The sequence below is a fragment of the Halichoerus grypus genome, chromosome 12, assembly GCF_964656455.1.
Source record: "Halichoerus grypus chromosome 12, mHalGry1.hap1.1, whole genome shotgun sequence".
NCBI lineage: Eukaryota > Metazoa > Chordata > Mammalia > Carnivora > Phocidae > Halichoerus > Halichoerus grypus.
Window position 1 is genome coordinate 38,587,261 of NC_135723.1, and position 20,595 is coordinate 38,607,855.

At 41.9% G+C, this 20,595-nt stretch overlaps 1 protein-coding gene across 1 annotated transcript; it reads left to right on the plus strand.

Moving 5' to 3' along the window:
• Positions 1–59: 59 nt before the first annotated feature.
• Positions 60–13,611, plus strand: PEG10 (paternally expressed 10). Its single transcript, XM_036115653.2, is given in 3 exon segments — positions 60–346; positions 7,114–8,318; positions 8,321–13,611. Coding segments are annotated over 3 exon segments (2,382 nt in total). The 5' UTR covers positions 60–341; the 3' UTR covers positions 9,493–13,611.
• Positions 13,612–20,595: the final 6,984 nt, after the last annotated feature.

The window sequence follows — 20,595 nt, forward strand, 5'->3', positions numbered from 1 at the left end:
CACCCCATCCCCCATCCCCCTCCGCCCCCGCTCCCCTCCGCCCCCCTAACTCGCGGAGCACGCTGGGATTTGGCGCCCCCCTCCTCTGTTCAGCCTATATAAGGCTCCCAGTCGGCGCTCCCGGTACACGCGCCTCAACTTCGGTTGGTGTGTGTCGAAGAAACCTGACTACGACCTGGGGAGAAGAGCGAAGAGGGTCCACCGAGCCTCGTGAAAGGTCCGCTGAGCGGGCTCGCGTCCGGAGCCACTCCGGGCTGCGGAGCACCCAGCGGAACCCACGCCTGGCACAGGTGTGGGACCCCGTCCTCCTGTCTTCGCAGAGGAGTCCTCGCGTGGTGAGTATGCGGTGAGGATGTTTCTTTTATTAAGATCACATTCATTCTCTGTCCTTTTCGGGAGCTGCGGGAGATGGAGTAGTGCCCCTGAATGTCTCCACGCAAATCTTGTCACGCCTTCACTGGCAGTACCCCAAAACAGAGTGGAGAAACCAAGCCTCAGGGCTTTGATTTCCAGGACTCAAGTCCAGATAAGTGCTGTAGACAGACATGAGCTGCAGACAGACATGAGCTACAGACCGATTTGCAATTTGCTCTTCAAAAGCGCTATATAGTGATAGGCGCTACAAACTAATTGGCGCTTCAATGTGCTATGAACTGATAAGCGCTTCAAATACGCTATAGACTGGCGCTTCCAATGCGCTACAGGCTGATGGGTGCTTCAATGCGCTACAAACTGATAAGCGCGTCAAATGCGCTATAGATAGATGGGCGCTTCGATTGCGCTATAAACTGATGGGCGCTTCAATGCGCTACAAACCATTATGAATTGCAGCAGTATATGAGCTGCAGACTGATGACTGATTTGCGCTTTAAATGCGCTACAAAATCTGAGCTGCAGATTAGCGCTACAAAAATGATACCATTCGCACTACAACAGCGCTTCATTGTGCTACAAGGCACAGGAACTGCAGAGGTACATGAACTGCAGAGAATTTACACCTAAAATGCGCTAAAAGTAATAACAGCTGCAGAGGTATACAAGCTGCACTGTTTTACGCCACAAAGAAACCAGCTGTAAAGGGACAAGAGCTGCAGAGTAAGATTACTCTGTCTTTTTAGTGGGGGACCCCACCCTTTGTCTCTTAACACACCTTTTGGAATGGCTCCCACTATGTTTTTCTGCAGGACGGTTGTCTGCATGATGGTGCTGTTAGACAAAATGGAGCCCCGGGCAAAAATTAGTGTTTAACATTCTGCCCACACCATTCCTGCTATAGCAGTGGAGTGGAGGGGCGCTGACTTGAGTGTATAAGGGAATCTCTTGGTGGTGGCAGAGCGGGCTGCCTTGTCTAGTTGCGCTTGATTGAAGTGGCGGTGTAGTTGTAAAGGTGGCGCGAATTGGCGTCCAGCAACAGTTTGTGGAAACTGTTGGTTTGCTTAGTATGGGGGGGTGTTGGATCTGGGGGTGATTGCTCTGTTGCATGAAATGAATCTGGCTGTGGAGGCTGGTGGGAGGGGTTTTGGGAGGGGGGATCCTGGGAGAGGCAAACAGCCAGTCTCAGACCTGCCCCGCCCATTCTAGCGCGCCTTCTCTGCAGTATCTCCTCAGAGCGTGCTGAGCGCCTCCCAGCGCCTACTCAGAGCGCGCCTCCTCTGCAGCGCGCCTTCCTAGAGCGCGCCTTCTAGACCCTTTCTCCCCAGCCCCGCCTCTCCCTGAGCCCCCTCCTCTGTGGTGGCTCCCCCCCAGACCCTGCCTTTCCCTGAGCCCGCCTCCTCTGAGGCCTCTCCCTCAGACCCCGCCTTTCCCTGAGCACACCTCCTCTGAGGCCGCTCCCTCAGACCGCGCCTTTCCCTGAGCCCGCCTCCTCTGAGGCCGCTCCCTCAGACCCCGCCTTTCCCTGAGCCCGCCTCCTCTGAGGCCGCTCCTCAGACCCCGCCTCTCCAAGCCCGCCTCCTCTTGAGGCCGCTCCCTCAGACCCTCCCTCTCCAAGCCCGCCTCCTCTGAGGCTGCTCCCCCCAGACTCTGCCTCTCCCTGAGCACTCCTCCTCTGAGGTGGCTCCCCCCAGACCCCCCCTGCCCCCTGAGCCTGCCTCCTCTGAGGCGACACCCCCAGAAAGCGCCCCTCCCTAGGCCTGCCTCCTCTGAGGTGGCTTGCCCAGACACCTCGTCTCCAAAGCTTGTCCCCTTCCTGAGCCTGCCTCTTCCGAAGTGGCCTATGGCCCCGCCTCCCGGTGCCCGCCTGCGCCTGCGCAGTGTGAGCCCCCAGCCCCGCCCTACAGGCCCACCTCCTCTGCGCCTGCGTGCCTTCACTGTTTTCACTGCCTGAACCTGGCTGCCCAGCCCCTCCCTCCTGAGGTTTCTTGGCGGCGCCGACTTTGCTTTTTATCCACTAGTGTCTAATAAATATAAGAATAATAAATAAGAACAATTAGCAACGATAGTCATTATACCTGGGATTTATAAGCACTTTTTGCAAGTGCTTTGCATATATTAAATAACACAATTCCACAATTTAAACTTGATAGTGGGTTATGAAAAGTGCTTCTGAGCAGACATGGCTGGTGCCCCTAAGGGCAATCCAGCTAAATGTTTTCACTACAAATGAAAAATAAATTGTTTTAAATACTTTCACATTTAAGGTTTTTTTGAGACACTAATGGACACTTGTGGTGGCTTACTGGAATCAGATTCTTTGGTGGACACAAAATAAGGAATACCTTGAACTGTGTTTCATAGGAGTTTTAAGTGCCTTATTGGTACTGTTGGCCTGGCCTTGGGGCAAGGATGAGGTAATCTGTGTGCCTATGAAGATGGGTTTTTTTCCTTGGAACTCGAAGGGATTAGCCCTGGCTAACTTGCCTACATATTTATTAATTGTGCCTGGCACATGGTAAGCATTCATTAAATATGTGTTAAATGACCAGAGTAAATTGGCTTTTTCAGTGCCACCTTTGGTGTCTGCAGGTGTTTCCTGGTTTTTTTCCTATGGTGCTTTGCTGTCCTGGATTGTCCAAGGCATTGCTTGCCTTATCTCTCACACTTAACAGGATTCCCCCCCCCAAAAAAGTATGCATTTTTAAACTCTAATAATGTAAGCTGTAATTATAATACAAAACTATACTTATATAAGATATTTAAAATAATTAGCTTTTTAAAAATGAAAAGCAAAAGCTAATTATTTGGGGTGAATGGAATACTTAATGGTGATACATAATTGTCATATTTAAATTTTGTATAATGTCGGGCACCTGGGTGGCTCAGTTGGTTAAGCAACTGCTTTTGGCTCAGGTCATGATCCTGGAGTCCCTGGATCGAGTCCCACATCGGGCTCCCTGCTCGGCAGGGAGTCTGCTTCTCCCTCTGACCCTAACCCCTCTCATGCGCTCTCTCTCATTCTCTCTCAAATAAATAAATAAAATCTTTAAAAAAATAAATAAATAAATTTTGTATAATGTAACATCAAGTGGTTACATTACAAAATATAGATTGGAGGGTTTTAACTGGCATTATAAAATATATATATAAAACAAATTGATGCCTTATCTCCAGTCAGAGTACCATGTTTATGTTTCTAACTAAACATAACTTTTAAAACCTGGTATCCTATATTATAAGCCATAAGCCAGGACTTTGACTCCCAAATATCTGTCACCCCCCACAAGTATACAATTTACATATTTTTACGTATTTATACTTAAAGTAATTACAGCTTTCAGTCAGTCCCCAGGCCCACCTTGCCCCCCTAACCCCCACCCCCTTTGGAAATTTGTTATCTGCATTCTTTTAAAGTTCAAAACAATGGTAAAAATGTGTGTATTAATATAATTTGCATTTCTCAAATAGTACACATGGTACTAAAAAAATTGGGACATTTGAAAATGTAAAGCAATTAAGAGTTGCTTAATGAAGTGTCATTTTTTAATGAGATATTTAATGTGCAATGGTTTTTGGCTACTGTTACTCTTTGGTGTGTTTGGGGAAAAGAAGTTTTTAGACGTCATCATGAAGAGTCAAAGATTAATCAAATGTATTTAATTCCTATATAGACTAACACTGAATTCTTTTTCATATGTAAAGGTGACATCAGTCCCATGTGGCTTGGCTCTATGCTGCGTGTCCTTTCAGGTTTTAGGAATGGGGCCTCTTGACCCCATCTCGGCAATCCAGCCCCTAGTAAGGGGGGGGGGGCGGTTTAAGGAGTCATAGTTCTGTAATTCAAATCAAGTCACAGTGCTCCTGTTTCCATGTTAACTGGTGCTGTAGTTGCTATTTAAATATTTTTAAACTTTATTTACACTGAATGTTAACCTGCCTGCCCACCCTCCTATCATTTTTAAAGGTTAACCTACTCTTCTCTGGGCAGTTATCTCCTTTAGGACTTAGAGTCTCACCCCAAAGTTAAAAACCCCAGGGGTGGGTACCTGATGCCTGATCTTGGTAAAGGTCAGGGGTCTCAAACTGGTGAACTTGCAGGTCAGATAAGGTCCTTAATTTGACAAGCACTGGATTAAAAATTTGTTAAAGAATTTAATGTCTTTGGGAGGGGACATGCATCCCCAAATTACATAGTCACAGCCCCCTCCTTATTGTCTTAACTCCAGTTTCTTCTCACTTTTATGTTACCTTCCAAAGCATTTGAATTTTTAACCTTTATTGATCTTCTGATACCCTAAACAATACAATGATTGTTTGCTGATTTCTGAACATGTTGTTATATCTGTCCTATTATTGTGTTTTGCAGATGTTAAAACCATCAGACTTGGGCCTCAATAAAGCTCACCCCAGTGACTGTGATTGACATGTAGGTTGTTAACCTTCCTGACCTGGGTCAGGCAGCGCCAGGCCATGCTCTGAATGCCTTTCCAGAAGTCTTCTCTCTAAGTTTTGAAAGTATTACTGTCTAGATGACAGAAGTGGCACTTGAGTCACCTGACTTGTGCTTATTAGTTGTTTTTTAATGGGACATTAAAGCTTTTAATAAATGAGACATTTATTAAATAAAAATTTTTATTAAATAATTTCATTTTATTTATTTAATAAAAATAAAACTTTTAATAAATAAAAATTGCACTATTTTGTGACCTTATATTTTGAGTGTCACTAATACAATTATCTTTAAGGAGCTGGAAATGAAACAGTGTCACAGGTTATGATGTGTTATTTTCTAAACTTTAAGACTATTTAGAATATTTTATCTTGAATGCCAATTAAAACTATTAAAATGGCACAGGAATTCTGTCCCTTAAAGACTCTGCTTGCTATACAGCCACTCCAAGGACTGCAGAGCATAGAGAAAGTGGCTGGGGCTGGGGGGTGGGGGTGCAGGGGAGGGTCCTAAAGGGCTATGAGGGGTTTTAAGGAAGGAGGAGGAAGGGATGTGTCTCTACAGCCAGAGACAAGGCTCAAGTATACATGCATCATGTTTGAATACCACCGCCTTTTTTTTTTCTTGTACCTTACTGAAATACTAGCTATTTTTCACCTAACTTCTTTGATTAACACGTTTATCTTTGTGATTTTTAATTAATATAATTAATTTAGTGTCCATTTTTGCCTTGATGGATCAGAGAAGAACTGGTGGCCAGGACTGCCAAGTTAAAATTTAGTGAACAGGCAATCTGCCTGCTTTATAAATTATGTTTTTAAACTTTTGAGCACGTTCTTCAAGTATTCCAAATATGAGAATTTAATGCTCATTTAAAAAATATTAAAAAGTTAAAATAATTAAGTTACTATAAATGCATTTAACCCTCTTTTTAGGAAGTACATAGGCACTGTTGGCTGATTTATTGTATATGTGATTTATTGTCACCATACCCATAATTAAGAATTTTAATCTCCCACTCCCCCTAACCCCCCATATAGCTACTCACCACCTAGGAAGGAGTACAGCTCTGTCTTGCTCTAAGTTACAAACTTTTGGGTGGGGCTGTGCTGTTAAAAACTTGTTTAAAAACTAGAAGTTGCAAACTGGTGACCTGCAAATCAAGTGAGGCCCTGGATTTGTTTGGCCAACAGTGTATCCAAAAAAAAAAAATTAATTAATCTCTAGGTGGGAAATGCATGCCTCGGTTGCCATAGTTGCAGCCCTTTCCTGTTTTCATTTTAGCCTCTTCACACAGAAAGTTACCTTTCTTATTAATAACTTTATTAATATTAGCTAACAGTTGTTGAATATTCACTGCTTTTCCTGCATTATTTAATTAAATCCATATTATAAGTTTGAGGTGTACTATTATTGGGCTTCTTTGAATGTCCCATTTTATAGCCCAGCTCTTCCTAGCCTAGGAGGTATCAACTAATATTTGTTGATTGACTGCATAATAAGGAGGGAAACTGATAGACACATGTTGCTGCTCAGTGCCACTTCTGTCCCTTAGGGAATTCTCTTTGGGAAATCAGATTACGGTTGGATTTAGACAACCCTGTGGGTTTTTGATAATGACTTAGTAACCTCCATGGAGATAGTGCCCCCTTTCCCCAGGGTTGATGAATATAGGCATTGTGATTCTAATCCCCCCACTCTTTTTTTTTTTTTTTTTTGGTTCCCTATTGGCTGGAATATTAGCAATTTTTCAGGTAACTTGTCTAATAACAGTCATTTTGGCTCTGCTTGTGTGTTTTTATTTGGTCTCCATCTTTGACTTCAAAGTTTCTTGAGGTGCTCTCTTGATACAAAACTATTTGTTTAGAATGTCTCGGCATTCTTTTATAGTCAGTGAAGGTAAATTTGCTGTTGATATAGTTATGAATTGTTGAATCATAATAAACAGGTGACCTTTGAGGAGAAAAAGGTCATTTGGACATGAAAAAGTAGGGTGCTTTTTGTTATCTATTGTCTTAATTGATTAACTCCTTTCTCCCTTTTGTGTTTGCTTATTAATTATTAATGTAAGCAAGTAGAGCAAAGAGATACTTTAAATACTCATGTATTTAAAGTATTTTAGTGGATACTTTAAATACTCATGTATTTAAAGTATTTTAGTGGCTGGCTACTTTAAATACTCATGTATTTAAAGTACTTTAGTGGCTACTTTAAATGCTAAAGTCTTTTTTGTAATGTGCTGCTTTGAATGTGTATGTTAAAATTTATGCTTTTATCTTCATTTACAGAAACAAAAAGCTTTTGAAAACAAAAAGAAGAAAGGGTGGAAGAGGAGGCCAGGATCCGGGCCTCCATCCCCACAGGAGCGAAGCTACACCTGGGAGGTCTCCTCCCACCCCGGCTCTCACCCTGGGGCCCGACTGCCCACCTCCTCCTCCTCCTCCTCCCCCCAACGGCCCCTCCTCCTCCTCTTCCTCTTGCTCCTCCTCCTCTTCCTCTTCTTCATCCTCACGCAGCGCCCAAAGGGGCCAGTACATTCCCAACCTGGCCGAACGAAGGCGGGACGATCTCTCTGAAGAGATCAACAACCTCAGAGAGAAGGTCATGAAGCAGTCCGAGGAGAACAACAACCTGCAGAACCAGGTGCAGAAGCTCACAGAGGAGAACACCTCCCTTCGTGAGCAAGTGGAGCCTGCCCCTCAGGATGAGGAGGATGACATCGAGCTCCGAGGTGCTGCGGCGGCTGCTGCCCCACCCACTCCGTTAGAGGAAGAGTGCCCAGATGACCTTCCCGAGAAGTTTGACGGCAACCCAGACATGCTGGTTCCTTTCATGGCTCAGTGCCAGCTCTTCATGGAAAAGAGCACCAGAGATTTCTCAGTCGATCGCGTCCGCGTCTGCTTCGTGACAAGCATGATGACCGGCCGTGCCGCCCGCTGGGCCTCTGCGAAGCTGGAGCGATCCCACTACCTGATGCACAACTACCCAGCCTTCATGACTGAAATGAAGCACGTCTTTGAAGACCCTCAGAGGCGAGAGGCCGCCAAACGCAAGATCAGACGTCTGCGCCAAGGCATGGGGTCAGTCATCGACTACTCCAACGCTTTCCAGATGATTGCCCAGGACCTGGATTGGAACGAGCCTGCCCTGATTGACCAGTACCACGAGGGCCTCAGCGACCACATTCAGGCAGAGCTGTCGCGCCTCGAAGTGGCCAAGTCGCTGTCGGCGCTGATCGGCCAATGCATCCACATCGAGAGAAGGCTGGCCAGAGCGGCCGCAGCTCGCAAGCCGCGCTCCCCGCCGCGCGCGCTCGTGTTGCCGCACATCACGAGCCACCACCAGGTAGATCCAACTGAGCCTGTGGGCGGTGCGCGCATGCGCCTGACCCAGGAAGAAAAAGAAAGACGCAGAAAGCTGAACCTCTGCCTCTACTGCGGAAATGGAGGTCACTACGCCGACAACTGTCCTGCCAAGGCCTCAAAGGCTTCGCCGGCGGGAAACTCCCCGGCCCCGCTGTAGAGGGACCTTCAGCGACCGGGCCAGAAATAATAAGGTCCCCACAAGATGATGCTTCATCTCCACACTTGCAAGTGATGCTCCAGATTCATCTCCCGGGCAGACACACCCTGTTCGTCCGAGCCATGATCGATTCTGGTGCTTCTGGCAACTTCATCGATCACGAATACGTTGCCCAAAATGGAATTCCTCTGAGGGTCAAGGACTGGCCAATACTGGTAGAAGCAATTGATGGACGCCCCATAGCATCGGGCCCAGTTGTCCACGAAACGCACGACCTGATAGTCGACCTGGGAGATCACCGTGAGGTGCTGTCATTCGATGTGACTCAGTCTCCGTTCTTCCCCGTCGTCCTAGGGGTGCGCTGGCTAAGCACACACGACCCCAACATCACATGGAGCACCCGATCGATCGTCTTTGATTCTGAATATTGCCGATACCACTGCCGGATGTATTCTCCAATACCTCCGTCGCTCCCACCACCAGCACAGCCGTCGTTTTACTACCCGGTGGATGGATACAGAGTTTACCAACCAGTGAGGTATTACTATGTCCAGAATGTGTACACTCCAGTGGATGAAAACGTCTACCCGGATCACCGCCTGGTTGACCCTACCATCGAAATGATACCTGGAGCGCACAGTATTCCCAGCGGACACGTCTACTCACTGTCCGAACCCGAAATGGCAGCCCTGCGAGATTTTGTGGCCAGAAACGTGAAAGACGGGCTGATTACTCCAACAATCGCCCCGAATGGAGCCCAAGTTCTCCAGGTGAAGAGGGGGTGGAAACTGCAAGTTTCCTACGACTGCCGAGCTCCCAACAGTTTCACCATCCAGAATCAGTATCCTCGACTCTCTATTCCAAATTTGGATGACCAGGCTCACCTGGCAACGTACACTGAATACGTACCTCAAATACCTGGATACCAGACGTACCCCACATACGCCACGTACCCGACCTACCCAGTAGGATTCGCCTGGTACCCAGTGGGGCGAGATGGACATGGACGATCGCTCTATGTCCCCGTGATGATCACTTGGAATCCGCACTGGTACCGCCAGCCTCCGGTACCCCAGTATCCGCCACCGCAGCCGCCGCCGCCGCCTCCGCCGCCGCCGCCGCCGCCATCTTACAGCACCATGTAAACACTTGTCGTGTCCTTCAGGATCTCTACCCTCAGATTTACTCCTGTTCAGCTTCTCAGTCAGTGACTGTGTGCTAAATTAGGTTACTGCATCTTCAGGCCAACCTGAGGCACAGCCCTCTGTGAAACGGCTACGGAAAGGTCAGGGCCACCCTGGACTGGCACACAGCCTAAAAAAGCACCAAAAGACCTCCGCCATTTTCTGAGAGCGACAGAATACTTACCAACAAATTCTCTCTCAGTTTCCCACCTTAACTGCCAATTTAACTAAAATTCGTGACAAGTTTACTTCCCAGCGAATCCTGGAAGCCTGGGTTTTACCTGCTAAAACCTCTGTCACCATCTAAATTAATAGGCTGCCAGATTCCACGTTTAACACTTACAGAGAAGCTGATGCAAACACAGGAAATGCTGATTTCTTCATGGAGGGGGAGACACGAAGGAGGAGGACATGACTTTTCTTGCAGTCTCGGTACTCTCTTTACATCACTGGAGGACCGATGCCTTATTAAGGAAGCCAGAATTGTTGGTGCAGTGTAAAACGGCTTCCATGATCTTTTTGCTGCACCCTTAGAAACTTCACCATCTTCAAACTCCACATTCATGGTTCCGTTAATTCTCAAGGAGCAGCAACTGGACCGGTTCTCCCAGGAGCAGGCAAAACCCCTGCAACAGAAACACCTCAGGCCTCAGAAGGAAGTGCTCTCTCAGAAGGGACTCTTGCATGTTGAGTGTGCCTTCACACCCTGGTGCAAATCACATGTACCCAAGAACTCTGGCTTTCTCACAACACCTTACCATCATCACGCCAGTAATGGCTTCCACAAAATGTTAAACCTGGTAACCAGAGACTGTTGGTGGCTCCAGGTGTGTTAGATGTTTATGAGGCGTGACTACCTTGCAGTCCCATACCCAGCTCTTAAGAGACTCTGAGTTAATGTTATCAACGTGTCCTGGTACTTCAGAAGAAATTTCAGGAGTGTTGTTAATTGGCTGGAAGAGGATCACCTAAAGTGTTGGAAGCATCTCTCCATGTGTCTGCCTCCATATGCATCTGGGCATTTCATCATCAGTCCCCTCACTAGACTGTAGCATGAGGATGCTTAGAGAGGGGACATGAATTTAGCACCCAGACCCACACTCCTATGCCTGCGAGGGATATCTTTAAAGAAGAGGAATTGGGGCACTGGACACTGTCTTGAAGATACGGACTTCTTTAGTGAGCTTTAAATCCAGAGGGTGGCCTGATGGGTAACCTCACTTTAAAAGGATCAGAGTTCACACAGTGGAAAGGGGTCCCCTCTAGAGGACGGAGACGAAAAGAAGCTGCCAAGAATGAAAGGCCTCAAAGCAACTCAAATGACTCAAAGCAACAGACAACACAAGTGTTGTCTTCAATCCAGTGATGACATCTAGTCTCCTGGATGCTTTGTGCTAACCTGGGACTGCCTGACTTCTTTAGCCTGGTCTTTTGCTACTACCTTGAACTCTCTGTCTAACCTCTCTCTTTCTGTTTAATTCTTTACTACTGCCATTAACCCTGCTGCAGGATTTGTGTCATCTTTCCTGCCTGGCTGCTGAGACTCCATTTTGCTGCCAAGCACGGAGAAGAAAGAGGCAGGCTTCAAGAGGCTTGTGTTTCAGTACACAACCTCCAATTGCCAAAACAGTTTGAGCAGTAGACAACATGGTATAGATTTCAAATTGTGTATCATGAAGAGGAGTCTAATGGTGAAGTTTCATTTTTCATCCACATCCTCTTTCACCCATTCATTATCACCCACCCTTATTCTTGCATGTTTAAATAGTTAAAAGTTTTAGCCGTAGGTGACTAGTGTCTTTTAACAGTGTTTTAAAGTGGTGACTGCTTTCAGGAGTTATTTCCATTGAATTACGAAGTACTATCCAGTTCTTATTGTTAAACTAATTAAAATTGAGTAGTAACGTAGTATAAAATATTTCTTTACTGTGAACTTCTCTTACAACACTGTGAATGAGAGGCTCCTCAGAACTGGAGTATTTCTATAGTAGTTCATCCCATTCATCTTCAATCTGCTAGATTAACGTCATACAGGACTTCAGTTTTATCAATTGGGCCTTTTAAAAATCACACAAAAAGACCTACAAATTCAAAAAAGATACCTAATTGGCTATTTAATTCCAAATAACTCTCCCCCCTCCCCCTTTTATTTTCTTCAATGGAATCCGAAAGCTTGTCAGTCACTCATGTGTTTTAGAGTAATTACCTTTAAAATGGTGCGTTTGTGCTTCTGAACTATTTTGAAGCATCACTTCCGTTTACCTCAGATCAACCCATCATCCATACATTTGAATTCAAGTTGTTTTGTGTCAAATTTACAGTTGTCACTTGATCTTCAAGCTGCAGAGGGCCTAGAAATAGGTCATTGTCTGCAGCCCCGGCATGAGCACACGGACATTCGCCATCACTGCAAGCAGAAGTCTGGAGATGTTGACCAACGACAGCAGCGGTCAGGGAAAGCATGGTGGTATGGGTCAGCAACGCATGGATGAAGACCCTGACGCACATTTGGCTGTTTAGTAAAGCTTGTGAAAAACTGGTTGCAGTGTGTTCTATGCTTTATTGCTATATATACTATCTATAAATGTAGGTGTTAAAGATAAGTAATTTCAAATTTATTCTGTAGTATCAGAATTTAATAAGTTTCCTTTCACTGAATTTATTTTGTTGCTGTTGATTATGTTTATTGGATACTTTAACTTTTTTTTGGCATTTTTCCCACAAAATGCCTTTATTCATAAGAAAGGAAAGAGCAAAGAAATTAAATCTCTAAGGGAGTTAGAAAGGGAGCAAAATAAAGCATAAAGGACATACAACAAAACATCAGAATTATTAAAGCCAGTAGTCAACCTTTTTTTGAAACAAATTGGCAAATTTGATTAACTTTTGACCCAAATTGTCGGTGTTAATTAAATCAAGGAAGAAGAAGATAGGAGCTCCCATTGTTAGGCAAACCTGGAGAGAACTAGTGAAGGTCATCGTGCTAAGATCTTGAAATGGAGGAAGTTTACATACATTTCTGAAGGGTCAATTTAGTTTCAGCAATGAGGTATTTGCACTCGATGCTGGAAAATGGAGAATTAGTTTGATTCAATCAGGTGAGGTGACATAAGGAACTTGCAGGTGCATAAAATAAAGAGGGGCACATCTATATAGTGCAGTCTGGATTTGTGTTTAAGTTTGCAGGTACCTCTTGGGCTCCTGAATTGATCTGCTTGTCATCCACCACAGACGTCAAATGTCAGATACAGTTCCAAGATTGGCAACAGAGAACACTCTGCTGGAAAGACCTGGGCAGAAATGAAGGACCACCTGCCGAGACGAAGAGCTGGGTGGGAACCAGGCTGCATTTTCATCGAAAGAATGGACATCCAGTGGGACTGAAAGTTCTTTGTTGTTTCAGATTGTAGAATGTGATTGATGGAATTGGTCTGTGGAAATTGCATTGTTTTTTATTTCTTTATGTTATCAGTTTAAGTAATAGGGGATATACATAATCGTAAGTATTTTAGGGTGGGAGGGACTATTAAGTAATCTTAAGTGGGTGGGGTTAGTTTAAAAGTTAGCATGATATGTATTAGATAACTCTATAAGTGGACATGTGTACTTACTTGTGATCCTTTACCCCATGATTGCTACCCTTAAAGATTTCAAATAAACTCAGAGGGAACTGCAGGGAGATCAACCTATTTAGGGCAAATTAGACATGGATAAAACTCTAGTGGGAAAAAGTTCAAAGGTGATTGGATAAATAATTTAACTTTGCCCTGGGTATTAACTCCAGGGATCCAGATTGTGAGCAAAGCCTTTGGAGAGTTATAAGATGAGTAGATACTCTTTGAGAAATTCTTGCTGGAATGAAATTGATAATTAAGGATGGTAAATATTCATGGAAGTTACAGAAAAGTGATGAATAAGAACCCTGTCAGTGGCCCTCCTACCTACCCCTGCCTTTTCTCCCTACCCCTACCACCTCCCTACCCTTCCCCATTTTATTGCTGTATTTCTCTCTATTTACTAATATTGTATTGATGTTATAATAAAAATTCAGTTAATAAAGATTTAGTGGTTAAGTGCAAACGGTGTCTTGATCATTTCAGCATCATCCACCAACATCAAAGGCACAGGGTTGGGGGAGGAAGCGAAGGTGGGGAGCAATGGGGATGGGACAGTGGTGAGAGTAGGGGGAGGAAGGGAGAAGGGAGGGTGGAGCAATAGGGGTGGAGCAGTGGGGAGGGTCTAGGAGTCTAGAGGGAGGGTGGGGGTAAGTTTGGAAGTGGGGGGTGGTATAAACACATCAATCAAACAACCCAGTATCCATTATCCAGAATACTTCAGGAAATCAACTAAATTACTCCTGGCTTCAAAACTTTACATATAAAATAAAAGTAAAGCAACACAATTAATATTCTATTGATACAATATAAAATCTTTAAGATGCAAAACTTTAACATATAAAATAAAGCCACATAATTAATAGTGGTTCTATTGACATAATAAAAAAACTTTGTTTAATATCAATCCTTCATGGAATACTTGATATTTATTAATAGAAAAATTATCAAATCATTAGTAAGGACTGAAAGGAAGACATACTAATGAAGTAAGATGGTGATGTGCCGGAAATGAGCATGGGGATTTTTAAAATACCAATTAACACTAAAAGAGTGATCATGAAAGTTATGTAAAGAAAAGTGACAAATGGGGTCCATGAGACACTCATCCTATCATATTTCAAAACGTAATGACATCAGAGTTGTAATAGGTTGCGTATAGAAAACTTGAAAAAGGGACTTTAATGTGCCAGTTTCAAAGAGTTGCTGGGTTCATATGACATGGTGGTCACATAAACATGATGGTTTATTGGGAAGGGTACTAGGAAGATGGTGACTAAATGGAAAGAGCTGGAGCTAATGATGAAAACACACAATTAAAAACTGTCTCTCCTTGGAATCAGGCTACCCTGGCTAGTTGTCCATTCAGCCCAGAGTACACAGACTTCCACAGGTGTACAGAGTGGTGGGTGGAATTGGGGAAATTGGGAGTGGGGGCACAACAAAATGCCTATCAAATGCCTGCCTGGAGAGTTACTTATAAATTAAACAATATGGCGAAAAGCTATCAATCAAATCACTTTGAAAGAAAATGGAAATATCCTATTCATCCTTGTTTTGCGACACCTAGGCTCCTCCCCATCCTGACCCCCACCTCTCTCCATAAACCACATGATTAAACAAAGTTTAGGGGAAACAAAAATGTGCTGAGCCTCAAGATTGTGTTAAATTAGATTATGCAACTGGATCACAAGTCTAGTCTAGAACATTAAACTTATTTTGTACAGCAATGGCAATATTTGTTAAAATCCATGAACAGTTTTACAAAAGAAGTGTAGAGAGATAACAAGGTCTGTTTTGTACCTATACGAATTACATAAAGAATCCCTCTTGGGACACCTGGGTGGCTCAGTCGTTAAGCGTCTGCCTTCGGCTCAGGTCATGATCCCAGGGTCCTGGGATCAAGCCCCGCATTGGGCTCCCTGCTCAGCGGGGAGTCTGCTTCTCCTCCCTCTCCTGCTCCCCCTGCTTGTGCTCTCTCTCCCACTGTATCTCGCTCTGTCAAATAAATAAATAAAATCTTTAAAAAAAAAAAAAAAAAAAAGAATCCCTCTTATCCAGCATAGTTGAGGCCAATAATTAACCAAAACAATTGTTTAAAATGAAGACCACACTATTTAACTTAAAACACATAAATATACTTTATTTTCATAAATATACTTTTGTTGGTCAATCTTTTTTTTTTAGAGAGAGAGTATGAGTGGGGAGGGGCGGTGTGAGGGGGAGGGGAGGAGAAGAGCTCCCAGCATGGAGCCTGCTGCAGGGCTCAATCTCATGACCCTGAGGTCATGACCTGAGCTAAAATCAAGAGGCAGACACTTAACTGAGCCACCCAGGTACTCTGGTCAATCCTGAGAGAGATCTATGTTTCACTGATTGGAGCTCTTACCTTTCTTGAATAAGTTATATTAGTAATACAAAATAAGTTACACAACAATGGGAAAATACACAACTTTAAAAAAAACACATAAAAGTAATCAAATTTGAGTGTGAAGAAGAATCACTTTTGACCCATACATCAAAAAATACACCAACAAATTCCAGCTAAATCAAGAATACGAGAAGGGAGAAGAGCTTAATGGTGGGGAAAGATAAAATTATTCATGGAATAATAATCAAAACTAAGATGAATGGTTTTGAATTCATAAATAATGTGCACAACACAATAAGAAAATATTTGGTACATACCTATAAAATATGTGATATAACTTATTATTCAAGCACCTAATATTTTATTGAAGAAATAAAGTAAATACCCATACCCAACCCCCACCATTAACTTCTTTTCCATCTTGTTTGAATATACATAGAAAAAAATCTGGATGGAAAGAAAGAAAGAAAGAAAGAAAGAAATGTCTGTGTGTGTGTGTGTGTCTGTGTCCATATATTTATTGATTTCCAGCTTCTTTAAATATATGTAAAAAAGAATCTAAGTGGAAGTAAATAAATAAATGTGTGTGTTTGTGTGTGTGTGTGTATCTGAATATTTATTGATTTCTGACTTCCTTAAATATATATAGAAAAGTATCTGGAAATTAATTAGCTAAATAAATAAATGTGTGTGTGTGTGTGTGTGTGTGTGTCTGGCTTCTCTAAATATATACAGAAAAGTATCTGGAAATAAATAAATAAATGCGTGTGTGTCTGTATGTCTGTATATTTATTGATTTCTGGCTTCTTTATATACAGACAAGAATATGAAAATAAATAAATAAAGCGTGTGTCTGTGTGTGTCTGTATATTTATTGATCTCTGGCTTCTTTAAATATATATAGAAAAGAATGTGGATGGAAATAAAGTGGTGTGTGTCTGTCTATGTCTGTATATATTTTTTTAAGATTTATTTATTTAAAAGAGAGATAGAGAGCTGGAGGAGGGGCATAGGGAGAGGGAGAGAGAGTCTTCAGCAAATTCCATGCTGAGCACAGAGCCCAGCGAGGGACTTGATCTCACCACCCCGAGATCACGCCCTGAGCTGAAAAAAAGAGTCGGTCGCCTAACTGATTGCACCACCCAGGCACCCCTGTGTCTGTGTATTAATTGACTTACAGGCTCCTTGAATATATATAGAAAAGAATCTCAATGAAAATTAATTGATTAATTAAATTCATGTCTGTGTCTATATGTGTCTGTATATTTATTGATTTCTAGCTTCTTTAAATATATAGAAAAGAATCTAGATACAAATAAATAAGTGTGTGTGTGTATGTGTGTGTATTGATTTCTGAGTTCTTTGAATATATGTAGAAAAGAATCTGGATGAAAATAAATAAATAGTGAGTGTATGTGTTTGTGTGTGTGTGTTTTGATTTCCAGCTTCTTTAAGTATAGTATAGAAAAGAATCTGGAATCTGGATGGAAATAAACAAACAAATAAGTCTGTGTGTCTGTGTGCCTGGATATTTATTGATTTCTTTCATTGTGCCAAACACTAGACTAGGATTTGGGGTACACAGTACTGGGCACAGACCTTAGACTAGTGCAACTGAAGGATGAGCACCCAAGGATTCTCCAGCCAGAAGACCCCAACTGCTCTTTGCCACCACAGTTGCCCAAGCCATTTGTGAACAGGCACTATGTCATCATCGTTTAGTGCAAACAAAAGATCTTTATTACATTTTTGGCATTTTAATTATTTTTGTAGAATATACCACCAAATTTCTGAAATGTTTTATTTTGATTAGTGTTTATTTGAGAATTAGAAAGGCTTGATAAGAGAAAAGGAGGCTACATGTCTCTTTTCTCCCAAGGAACTCTTTTAGCGCACACTAGAGTTCCCTAATTCTATTCCCAGATAATCCCTAGAGGTAGGTGACACAGGTACATCTAGAATCCGGCTTTCCGGGAAATCAGTATAAATTACAGAATACCATTTTGACCCATGACAATAATCCCAAAGAGAAAGCATGAGAACCTCTTGAAGATCATTAATGACTATTTTATATCTGGCCTTATAGACCTTAGATAAAAAAATCACTGAATTCAAATTAACTATCACTTGTATAACTTTGTATCATTGGCTAGTTCTTCTCAAGCAGTGCATGTCATAAACCGTGGAAGAAATAGGTGGGCGTTATACTCAAAAAGACCTCCTCATGAAAATTCATTATAGATAAAAATTCTTTTTAAAAATAATAAAAACATTTTTTTCTATTCTATTACTAAGAGGTTTCAACCTTATTTAAATCTTATTTACATCAACCTTATGTTAAAGTCCAATAAAATAGCACAACATCCTACATTCTATGCCAAAATTTATTTTAAGACTATGTTTTGCTCATTTCTATAACTTGGAGTCAACTAAGTACCACCCCAAGTTTCAACACTACCCACAGTTCTTAAGATTATTCACAGTAGGGTGATGGCATTTTACTAGCTTTAGGACCACAAAATTGGCATATCAAATTACCCCATCAGTCCAACACTGAAATAATGCCCACCAATTCTGAGAATTAGATTTAAGCCTTGTTACTAGGGGCTAAACCTCATCAAAATCCAATGTTGGGGTTGGGAGAACATTCGCTGATTGATTACCTCTCTCCTCTTTTTAACCTACTTGAAAATGAACACAGGAAGTTAGATGTGAATTAAAAAGCGTTTTTTTCTTTCTTTATTATTCTTAAATTGAGATATAATTGACATATAATGTATTAGTTTCAGGTGTACAACATAATAATTCAATATGTGTATATATTGTGCAATGATACCATAAGAAGTCTAGCTAACATCCATCACACTGTTTAAAAATTTTTTTGTTATGATGAGGATTTTAAAGATTTACTCTTAGCAACTTTCAAATATGCAATAAATACAATATTATTAACTATAGACATCATGCTGTACATTACATTCCCAGGACTTATTTTTATTTATAACTGGAATTTTTACCTTTTGACAGCATTCATGCATTTTGTCCTCTCCCTCATTCCCCAACTCTAGTAACCACCAATCTGTTCTTTGTCTATGAGTTAGGTTTTGTTTTTGTTTGTTTAGATTCCACATGTCACTGAGATCATATGGTATTTGTCCTTTTCTGTCAGATTTATTTCACTCAGCATAATGCCTTCAAGATCCATCCACATTGTGGCAAATGGCAAAATTTTCATTTTACTGAATTTGTTTATTAGTAGTAACAGCTTTTAGCAGAGTCTTTAGGGTTTTCTGTGTATAATATCATGTCATCCACAAACAGAGATAGCTTTATTTCTTCCTTTCCCATTTGGATGCCTTTTATTTCTTCTTCTTGTCTGATTACTATGACTAGGTCTTCTAATAGTATGCTGAATTAAAGTAGTGAGAGTGGGCACCTTATTTTGTTCCGGATCTTAGAGAAAAAGCTTTTAGCTTTTCTCTAATGAGTATAATGTTAGCTATGGGCTTGTCTTATTATTTTGAGGTACGTTCCCTCTATACCCACTTTGTTGAGAGCTTTTTATTATGAACGGATGTTGAATTTTGTCAAATGCTTCTTCTCCATCTATTGAGATGATCATGATTTTTTTCATTCATTTTGTTAATGTGGTGTATCACGTTCATTTATTTGCAGATGTTAAACCATTTTTCTATCCCTGAAATAAATCCTACTTGATCATGATGTATGACCTTTTTTAATGTATTGTTCAATTCAGATTATGAATATTTTGTTGATTTTCATATCTATGATTATCAGGGCTATTGACCTATAATTTTTTTTTTTTTTTTGTACGTCCTTGTCTGGCTTTGGTATCAGAGTAATGCTGGCCTTGTAAAATGAGTTTGGAAATGTTCCTTCATCTTCTATTTTTTGAAAGAGTTTGAGAAGAATTGCTATTCCTTCTTTTTTAAATGCTTGGTAGAATTCATCAGTGAAGTCATCTGATCCTGGACTTTTGTTTGTTGGGAGGTTTTGTTTGTTTGTTTGTTTTTTACTGATTCAATCTCCTTACTAGTGATTGGTTTGTTCAGAGTTTGTTTCTCCATGATTCAGTCTTGGGCCATTATGTTTCTAGAGATTTATCCCTTTCTTCTAGGTTGTCTAATTTTTGTGTATAATTGTTCATGATAGTCTTCAATGATCCTTTGTATTTCTGTGGTATCAGTTGAAATGTCTTCTCTTTCATTTCTGATTTTATTTGAGTCTTTTCTCTTTTTTTCTTGTTGAGTCTAGCTAAAGGTTTATCTGTTTTGTTTATCTTTTCAAAAACCAGCTTAGTTTCATTGGTATAAAAAAAAATGAATCTCGGGGCACCTGGGTGGCTCAGTCGTTAAGTGTCTGCCTTCAGCTCAGGTCATGATCCCGGGGTCCTGGGATCGAGCCCCACGTCAGGCTCCCTGCTCCGCGGGAAGCCTGCTTCTCCCTCTGCCACTCCCCCTGCTTGTGCTCCCTCTCTTGCTGTGTTTCTCTCTGTCAAATAAATAAATAAAATCTTTAAAAAAAAAAAAAAAGAATCTTTATTATGGTAAAGCTAAGTTGTAGAATGCAATTTGGGCCTTAGGTTAAAGCTATCCGTCCTACTTCTTCTCTCCCATTTCGGTTGTGGACATGAGGTGAGAAGTGTGCTGAGTAGACACTTTTAGAGCCAGTCCAGGGAGGCACATGAGCTGCTTCATACCCATCAAGAGCTTAACAGGGGAGCAAGAGAAAGACAGATATGCCCAGAAGCCTACCTTTGTAAGGCAAGTCTGTGTAGATTGCATAAGTGTACAGAATATAGAACTTAAGCTCTAGTTTGTCCTCAGGACAATATCAATACCAATGTATAAGAGTTGTCTCCATTTCAGTGATAGCTCCTATCGGGAAAGCTAACCATTCTAGGACCAACATATCAGGGTTCACTAAGTATAAAAATCCTTGTGACTTAGAACTTGATGACACCTACTTCTGCTGCATAGTATCTGCTGTCACTTTGTTCCTCTCATATTGGAAGACCGACCCTCTGGCCAGAAACTGTGAAAGTCAATGTGACAAAGG